This window comes from Egretta garzetta, unplaced genomic scaffold, assembly GCF_000687185.1.
Source record: "Egretta garzetta isolate BGI_Z169 unplaced genomic scaffold, ASM68718v1 scaffold287, whole genome shotgun sequence".
In the NCBI taxonomy this organism is placed as follows: Eukaryota; Metazoa; Chordata; class Aves; order Pelecaniformes; family Ardeidae; genus Egretta; species Egretta garzetta.
The window spans coordinates 10,356,350-10,366,344 of record NW_009260435.1 but is presented as its reverse complement, the minus strand read 5'-3'; the positions used below and the strand labels follow the sequence as shown (position 1 = coordinate 10,366,344).

At 38.0% G+C, this 9,995-nt stretch overlaps 1 protein-coding gene across 1 annotated transcript in view; it reads left to right on the top strand.

The window, feature by feature from the left end:
- MAPK6 (mitogen-activated protein kinase 6) overlaps positions 1-9,744 on the top strand; it is a 12,590-nt gene extending 2,846 nt beyond the window's left edge. The window contains exons 2-6 of the mRNA XM_009643997.2: positions 1,705-2,916; positions 3,641-3,785; positions 6,778-6,942; positions 7,608-7,809; positions 8,447-9,744. Coding sequence (XP_009642292.1) covers positions 2,362-2,916; positions 3,641-3,785; positions 6,778-6,942; positions 7,608-7,809; positions 8,447-9,545 — 2,166 coding nt within the window. The 5' untranslated portion in view covers positions 1,705-2,361 and the 3' untranslated portion in view covers positions 9,546-9,744. The remainder of the gene's footprint in view (positions 1-1,704; positions 2,917-3,640; positions 3,786-6,777; positions 6,943-7,607; positions 7,810-8,446) is intronic.
- Positions 9,745-9,995: the final 251 nt, after the last annotated feature.

The following is a 9,995-nucleotide window of genomic DNA, read 5'->3' as shown; positions in this document are numbered from 1 at the left end:
AAAGCTCTGAAGATCACCCTTCTGGCAGGGTACTATACCACATCAGTGGAGGGCAGCTCAACGCTTTTCAGTTTAGAAGTATGGTATTTGGTGATCTTTGTTTAAAAAGAAAAACCCAGCAGAGGGTAGCGTGCATTTCCTTCTTCTTTCCCGTGTTTGTCACGGGGCTGTACAAATACCTGGAGGCAGGTGGTGTGTGGCAGGAGGGAGTGAGCCAGGATACAGGGGCTGCGTGTCTTGGTGGCAGTCAGGCTTCAGCCTAAGGAATGGTAGTAGTTCATTGTGTTTGAAACAGTCTTGTTTCTGTTTGCCACTCTGCCTGCCTTTATATTTTTTTCCTGCATGCAGTTCTGATTACTTTAGTGATTGATTGAGGCCATTATTTAGAATATGTTAATAGTTTGTCAGCTGTTCTTCCTGCCCTGATAGGAGCAGGGAGACTTGTTTTGCTTGGTCCCGGTTGTCCCACTGAAGTGCTAGCACAGTTTTAAGGGAAAACACTCATACAATTAATTCTAAAGTGTTGGGATAATTTGGGGAACTTTACATTTAGAGAGCTGGGTGAAGAGTTGAAATGTGCTAATCTAACATCGCAGAGAAGACATTTAGTGGTTTGATGTGACCTATAGTTGTTGGGGAAGAACATGCAAGTGCCTTGTAGTGGAATTGCCCAAACCTTACCACACAGTGTAACACCTTTACTTTACCTTACCACACCTTTGACTCTTCTCTTTGTGGCATCTTTGAGCTTTTAAAAGAAATGGGGATGTTGTGCAAGAACGCAACATATGGTCTTTATGATTGCATTCTGCTGCTGCAGACAGGGAAACTTACTGAGAAAACTACCACTTTTGTTTTCATAAGTACTAGTTGCATTCATTAGGCTATTAAAAAATAAATGATGTCTGAAAGTGCCCATATGTTAGGGGAAACGGTTATAGAATATATCAGGTACTGTGTAAAATGTACTCACTATTAATTTTTCCCTGTAATCTAGGTTGGATAAATATATAAGTAATTGATAAAGTAACAATATTTGTCTAATACGTAGGAATTACCCCTATGATTGCTGTAGCAATGAATCAATAGAGGCAAAACTATGATTTAAGATGTTAGTAAACTTTATCCAAAATCACAAGGATATAAGCTTTATAAGCGGTACTGGATGTGTGCTGTATATTCTGGAAAGTCAGTAAATACTGGCAGTGCACAAACCATACCCTTTTTGTTTGAACAGTACCCAGTTATCTCTTATTATGGTGAAATAGTTAAAACCCTGCTTTTGTCTTTGAGTAAAAGTTTAGTGGAAAGAATTATTCCAAAATTTAGTGACTGAGGTGCGGGATATTACTGCTCCTGACTTGCCTCAACAGCTGTATTGGAGAGCTACCAAGTTTTCTATGATATTTCCTTCTTTATTAAGATTCAGTAGGATTTTCCATTGTGTGCCTTATATTCTCAGTAGGTTATATCTAAAACTTCCACAGTATCTGTTTAGAAATGTTGGTTGGTGATTATTGTCAGTGTTCCTCCACAAGTATGAAAAGTATATGTCATTTCTAGTTAGCTCAGCTTTTGTGATGGTTTCTTATTTTGTAACTGGACGCTAAATAAGTTGTATATTTAGGACAACTAAAGGAGCTGGGGGAGGAGGAAGACTTCTGTATGTGCTGGAATACTGATGAATTTTTCTCTCCTTTTCAGGTTGTCACGGAGTAAAATGGATGGTAGCTTTGATTGTGATTGTGGTGAGCTGGAGCCACCTGATCATTAACAGAAGGCATCTTTTGTAAATCAAGAGCTGCCAGTTTCCTGTTTAACTAGACTGTAAACAAAGGAGAGAAAAAGGAGGAAGAAGGAAAAAAAAATAGTGCTTACCAGCACCATAGAATGACGCTGCTCAGGACCAGTCCAACACTGAATGTATCTGCACTGTGAGGAGGAGGATGTTAATAGAAGCCTATTATGTGCATATTTATTCACATTTTTGTTAAATGTTAACCAGTTTAGCACAGTAGAGCTGAGTGCATAGTATGTCATTTCATTCCGTTTGAGTTTCTTGTGAGTATTTTCTTTAACGTCTGCAGAAATGCTGCACCTTTCTTGAACTATGAATGCTGCAATCTTTCTATCTTATGCTTGGTTTGAGTTCTAGAGCTTACAGGCTCTAAATTCAAGGGGACACAACAGGCCTGGCTGGCTCATAATGAAACAAGAGTGTCAAGAAACCACCTTGCAGTCAAAGCCAAGTGTTTCTTCTCCCTTTCTGTAAGACCTTTCCTTCAGATACCAGTGGAAGTGTCTCCGCGTGTTTACAGAAGCTTAGTAGTTTGAGGAAAAAGAAGCGTAAAGAATTTTAAAATGGCAGAAAAATTTGAAAGTCTCATGAACATTCATGGTTTTGATCTGGGCTCTCGATATATGGACTTAAAACCACTGGGCTGTGGTGGAAATGGCTTAGTTTTTTCTGCTGTCGATAATGACTGTGACAAAAGAGTGGCTGTCAAGAAAATTGTCCTTACAGATCCCCAGAGTGTTAAGCATGCTCTACGTGAGATCAAAATTATTAGAAGACTTGACCACGATAACATTGTCAAAGTATTTGAAATTCTTGGTCCTAGTGGAAGCCAGTTAACAGATGACGTGGGCTCCCTTACAGAATTGAACTGTGTTTACATTGTCCAGGAATACATGGAGACAGATCTGGCTAATCTGCTAGAGCAAGGCCCTTTACTGGAAGATCATGCCAGACTTTTCATGTACCAGCTGCTACGTGGGCTCAAGTATATTCACTCTGCAAATGTTCTGCATAGAGATCTCAAACCAGCTAATCTTTTCATTAATACTGAAGACTTGGTGCTGAAGATTGGTGACTTCGGTCTTGCACGAATCATGGATCCTCATTATTCCCACAAGGTATGTGGAGTGGGAATATTAGGTGATACACTGACAACTGTGCCTTCTTAAAATAGCATCTTTCTCCCTTTCACAGAGGTAGTCTGTGGAAGGCCTCGTTAGCAGGTGGAATATCATGGTAGGGATCATACAGTAGAACTGAAATGCTTGAAAATAGAGTAAAACAGATCTCTGGGTGACAGGTTTTGTCTCAGATAGGACATAAAATAAAACTCTTCTTTTTTTTATTACTAGATTTGTTCAGAAGAGCAGATTTTTAACAGGGAATACAGAACCCAAGTTAAGAGCAACATTTAGAGGCATAACTATAGAAGCCTTAGATAAGTTTATAAGTGGTGCATTCATAGTGTGCAAGTGTGGCTACTTCCTGGGATTGATTAGAGATGCTGTCTTCCTGGTTTAGATGATGTTTCACAAGAGACTTCATTATTATCTCTGCATTTTTTTGGTATCAGGGAATAAGAAAGTTTTGCTGCAGTACCTCATTTGACTAATAAATAGTGTCATGCTTCTATACTGTTGCTGTTGGCTCATAAAGCTATCGCTGTTGCATTTTAAAAGGTAGAAAGGCTTAGTAGGGGGCACATTGTACTATCCCTAGGACCTCAAGACCAAAAACTCTGGTAGCAGTGCATTAAAAAATAAGAAACACCTAATTAAAAAAATGTACCTCTTAAAAATCTAAGTAAGCTTTTTTCTTTTCTTTTTAAATTAATTTTATTAGGGCCATCTTTCTGAAGGATTGGTTACTAAATGGTACAGATCGCCCCGTCTTTTGCTTTCTCCTAACAACTACACTAAAGCCATTGACATGTGGGCTGCAGGTTGCATCTTTGCTGAAATGCTGACTGGGAAAACCCTCTTTGCAGGTGGGTGGAATAAAAATGTGTGTGTATATTCTTAAAAGAAGTGGTAGTGCTTAATTATCTTCCTAAAGAAAGGTTGTTTCTCATGGCTATTATTAATAGTCATTGACTGTCAGGATATGCTATATTATTATGCAATTACATAAACAGACTATAAATTGATATATCTGTAAAGATATAAATTGATATATTTGTAAAGCAGAAGATGTTTCAATTTTTGTTACTCATACCAGTGTGTATTTAGATAAATACCACGATTTAATTTAGTACTCACATAATGCTAAATCTGTCTGTAAATTCCCAATTTGTTTGTCATCTACAGACTGTTTTGACCTGACCTTTGTTTCAGTGCTATAGGGAGGACTGTTAAGCTTTAAAATTTAGTGTGGCATACCAAGAAAATGTGTACCCTCCAAATGTTTCTGGTCAGATGGGAAGCAATGCTCTGGTCTCATTGGGTACATCTACATTACTACTTTGGTTAGGATCAGGAGCAAGTTTTTGAAGCAAATCTTTTGATGGCCATCCTGTACCATAGTGCTGATGTAGCTTGGTGCACAAACTAGAGTCTTTTTAGATAAAATGAAACTGCTGTTTGCTCTGTAGATCACCCAGTGTGTTCCACCTGCTGATAGGCGTTCAGGCCATGGGACAGATGAGCTAGTCTAGAGAAAGCCCCTGAAATGCTTATTTTGTGTGCACCCTAGGGCCTCAGCAGCAGCCGTCTCATTCAAGCTTGCTCTTGGATTTACTCCTATTGGTCTCCATTACTGGGGTAATATAGATAAAACCTCTAAGAACCAAGCTTGCATTTCAAAGTTCACATTCCTTTAGATACATGTGGACTAAAAGCACACCTCCGCAGTAATTCTTAGCGTTGTACTTCAAGGTAATGAAATTGAGATCTTTTTCCCATTAAGTGCTATTAATGGCATACTGCCACCTTGGAATCATTATTCTATAGAAATCGGCGATTAATATGTGAAGAGGCTTTTCTTAACTTGCAGCGAGTTGCTAGCTCTTTGAGTTACTAAGTGTTGGAGTAATGTCCCCAGTGTATTAAACACTTTAAGAGATTTATTAGGTTTCTGTTGCATCAAGCCCTTCTACTGGAAAATAGTGAAATAGTGGGAAAAAGTCTGTGGATTTCAGCATTCAGCATAGATTGATTGCAACTGCTAGCATTTTGGCTTTTTTTTTTTTTGAGCAGCATTAGTATCTGCCAAAAGTTGTATTGGTGTAATATCTGTGTGGTGAGTTAGATTTTTTTTTTTTTTAAACTTGGTTTTAGTAACCAAAATGCTAAGTTTATAGGCTTGTTTATGTGCCTAACTGCATCATGTAGATACCTAGAAAAATATTTTTAGATCTAGATGTGTCCCTCTGATAATTTAGTGCTGCTTTAGTTTTCTGATCTAAAGACAGGACTTCTTAATGTCATGCATTTGGAAACAGAAAATGGTTGGAGATAGGACAGTTATCCTGTCCTGAGACTCTGAATAAAATTCTTTTGCAAAGTTGTTTGGAGGGCTCGATTTTGTTAATTTGCAATTTCCTGTCTGCTTCTGAACCATCCCTTAGGAATCCTGCTGTCTGGAGAGCTGACTGGAGTGGGAAGGAAGAATATAGATCAAAATTGCAGAATACCTGGATGAGGGAGGGAAGTTGAGGCAGAAGAATCTAATAGCTGTTCTAAACAACTTCTTCTAAACAGATATTTTAAAATGCTCACTTCCTTTATAGTGGAAAGAAGTCTGATTCATTTTAGGATGGGTAGGACATGAAATAATAATACAGTAGATGCTGTTTTCCAGCAAAATCCAAAAAGTATAGCATCTGATAGATTTATATAAAGTAATTTGTAATGGTCTGAAGTAGGAGGACAAAACAGCTTTTTCAGTCCAGCAAGTAAGGTAACACGAGGCAGGACTGATTCAGTTGAGGAATGTTGGTCTCGGTCAAATTTTCTGTGGAGACTTTGCCTCAGCTTTTCTTTAAGTTGTTTGACAGATGTGTTGTAGCATGCCCAGTGCAGACTGTCCTGTAAACTCCTGAAGCAAACTGATAGCACACAGACTTTGAGATGGTACGATCTCTTTCTGGACCCACTTATTTTTGTATTTAGTGTCACATGCACCAGTGTCACTGATGACTGCCCAAAGCTGCTTGGTGGAACACTGGCATGCAAATAATCCTATGTAGTTACATCTGCTAACTGAATCTCTAGGGTGCTACATGCTTCTCGGAGATGAACAATAAATTGAGGTAGACAAGCTGTAGTTCTGGGTACTCCAACTTTAACACTGGTCCTGAATGTAGATGCTGTTCATTATTCAAAATTCACCTGCTGTATAGGCCCTTATAGTTCTTTACCCAGGGAAGCTTCAGGTAGTGCTGAAAGTGTGTTATAATTTCAGTCATAAGACAGTACTTTTCTTTTTTTCCCTTCCTCCTGCCAAACAAGATTACACTGCTTAACTGTCAGGTGACTTTTGTCTTGCACCTGATGGTAACACAGGGTTTCAGAGTAGAATATAAATACAAATGGTTGTGGTCTGTAAGATCTCTTGCTGAGCTAAACCACTACTGTTTTTATTAATAAGGGACGTATAATTCAAAGTGAGGTCAAATACAGAGTTCCTTAGGTGGGTCAGTTGAAAGGGGAGGATTGCAGTATATAGTATATAACAAAAAGATAGTGTTGCTGTAGAGTGTCTCATCCATGGTGAAAATATCCTTGCAAAAGCTTAAGGTTAGGTTGCTTTATCTGTGTGTAGCAGCTCTGTAATTCTTCCTAAGCTATAGCATTTTTGAGAGCTCTTCAGATTTATTATCATTCAAATTTAGAACTTCAGCCATTCCTCTGTTGTAGGAGATAATAGTCTTCTACTGAAAATAGCTGCTCAGAGCACAAAATTTTGACACTCCTTTCACATACAGGGATCAGAAGTATTGGAAGTTGAAATGGCAGCTTGTATTTTCTCTTGGTGCTTAGGTGCGCATGAACTTGAACAGATGCAGTTGATTCTAGAATCAATTCCTGTTGTACACGAGGAGGACCGTCAGGAGCTTCTCAATGTAATTCCAGTTTACATTAGAAACGATATGACTGAGCCACACAAACCTTTAACTCAGTTGCTTCCAGGCATCAGTCCTGAAGGTAAGTAATTCAGAAAAAATGTACTTCCTGTATTTCAGAATCATAAAATAGTGAACAACTTCACAGTGTATGAGTGTAATTGATAAAAGCAAGTTTCAGTTAGAAGAATCTGTGTGTTCCCTGAAGAAGGATTGTCTTTTGCTCTAATAAAAAAAAAAAAAAAAAAATTGCTGACATGATAGCTACTTGGTCATTTTTGGAGTAGAATTGTGAATCTCTGCTGGACCTGTTTGCACTGGAAGCCTGATTGAATTGCTCTATTTTGAGACACTGGCCTTTAAATATAAGGGAACATTGGGATGGAGTCAGTATAAAACAACTGTCTTGCAGATCTTTTTAAAATAAAGTCCCCAAACCAAACTGACAGCAGTGTTTCCTGATAGCTGTTGGTGGATACTGGTCCAGCTTGAAGCATTCTGTCTCTTAGTACTTTTTCCTGCTTTAAGTTAAATTATTGTTGATCTTAGATTTGACCTCTACTCTTCTAGCTTTCCTATGACTACAGAATGCATATTTGGCAGTATAGTGTCAGTAGCTGATACTTAACGGGTGGCTAATTTTAAGCAAATGCACACCTCCAGAGCAAAGCCCTGCACCGTAATCATAAATTCTAGATGTCTGAGACATCGTTTTTCTCCTATTTAATGATAACTTTTTATCTGCAGCGCTGGACTTCCTGGAGCAAATTTTGACGTTTAGTCCCATGGATCGATTGACAGCAGAAGAAGCTTTGTCCCATCCTTATATGAGCATTTATTCCTTTCCAACCGATGAGCCTATTTCAAGTCATCCTTTTCACATTGAAGATGAGGTTGATGATATTCTGCTGATGGATGAAAGTCACAGCCATATTTATAATTGGGAAAGGTAAATTCATCACTTCTTGTGGCATGTAACATAACTGAATGGTTGTGTGCTTGAAGTAACACTGCTTCATGGGCATAATTTCCTTTTCTGTTTGTTTCTTCTTAAGTTGACCTGAGAATAAACTTTTTCCTTTATAGGCAGTGCATTGCAATTGGGTTTATAATTCATGAGACTAACTTGAATATGCTGATGCATTCCTGAGATGTACTCGGGACTCTAGAATCTAAAGTTAATCTCTCCATTACTTTTTTTCCCCAAAATATTTCTCTAAAAATGAACTTTAAATGAAGACGGTTTTAAGTATGATTGTCTTGTCTAATGCTTAGTTCATATAATAAAGAGATTTACAGTAGTCATTTCAAGTCAGTTAAACACACTTTAAGGAGGAAGAGTTCCATAAATGGAGTGAGCCATTGTACATAATTCTGGACTTAAATTTTTCACATGTGCATATGAGATTACTTTATGCCAGATTACATTAAAAACCTGGAAGGGGTACCCAATTGGATTGAGGAAAAGCTTTATCTGTGTTGAATTGTCACTATTATGTAAGGGAATTTCTAAACTTAACTGTCTCTGTCTTGGGAGCTGGAAGGCTGTTTTTTTCACTGCTAACGCTTAGGAAATTGTTTTACAGATACCATGAAAGTCAGTTTTCAGACCATGACTGGCCTATTCATAATAACTATGAAGCTGATGAAGTTCAGCGTGATCCAAGGGCTCTTTCTGATGTTACTGATGAGGAAGAAGTGCAAGTAGATCCTCGCAAATATTTGGATGGAGATCGTGAAAAGTATCTGGAGGATCCTGCCTTTGACACCCACTTCTCTACTGAGCCTTGCTGGCAGTATTCAGATCACCATGAAAACAAGTATTGTGATCTGGAATGTAGTCACACTTGTAATTACAAAATGAGGTCATCTTCATACCTAGATAATTTAGTTTGGCGAGACAGTGAAGTTAACCATTACTATGAGCCCAAGCTTATTATAGATCTTTCGAACTGGAAGGAACAGAGCAAAGAGAAGTCTGATAAGAAAGGCAAGTCTAAATGTGAAAAGAATGGGTTGGTGAAAGCTCAGATAGCACTTGAGGAAGCATCACAGCAACTTGTTGAAAAAGAAAGGGAGAAGAATCAAGGATTTGACTTTGATTCATTTATAGCAGAAACCATTCAGCTTAGTTTACAACACGAGTCTACTGATGTTGATAAATTAAATGACTTGAATAGCTCAGTGTCTCAAATAGAGTTGAAAGGATTAATATCAAAGTCAGTAAGCAGAGAGAAGCAGGAGAAAGGAATGGCTAACTTGGCACAGTTAGAAGCTCTGTACCAAACTTCTTGGGACAGTCAGTTTGTAAGTAGTGGGGAGGAGTGCTTCCTCATAGACCAGTTCTGTTGCGAAGTAAGGAAAGATGAGCAAGTTGAAAAAGAAAATACTTACACCAGTTATTTGGACAAATTTTTTAGTAAGAAAGAAGATGCTGAAATGCTAGAACCTGAGCCAGTAGAAGAGGGGAAGCTTGGGGAGAAGGAAAGAGAAGAGAGCTTTCTCAGTAACAGTGGAGAACTCCTCTTCAACAAGCAGCTTGAGGCTATAGGTATTCCTCAGTTTCACAGCCCCGTTGGTTCGCCACTGAAATCGATACAGGCCACATTAACGCCTTCTGCTATGAAATCATCTCCCCAAATTCCCCACAAGACGTACAGCAGCATTCTGAAACATCTAAATTAAAACACTCAGCAGACATTTCTTTTATATTCATGAGATGTGTTTGTCTTTTTTTATTACTAGTGTAAGTAATTTTTTTACTTGAATCAGATGGTGTAATTTTGGTATGGATTTCATTAGTTTTCTGTTTACCATTGTTTTTACAATCCAGAATTACTTTCTATACATGAGTTACTTTTGTTTTTAAACTGGCATGTCGTTTGCACACAAAATTAAAGAATAGAGCAAAATAATGCAAAATGCAGGAGGTAACAAAAAATGCACTAAACCGAGAAAAAAAAGAAAAAAAACATTCTCTCAGTAAAACAGTGTCCATGTTTTGCAGGAAAAGAACCTTGCCTTGAAACTTACACAGTGAGACTGTACATAACTGCATGAAAATATCTATTTTCCCAAAATGTTTTTTTCATTCATGCGTATCTTAGAGTTTTTCATACTGTACACATTTCTTAG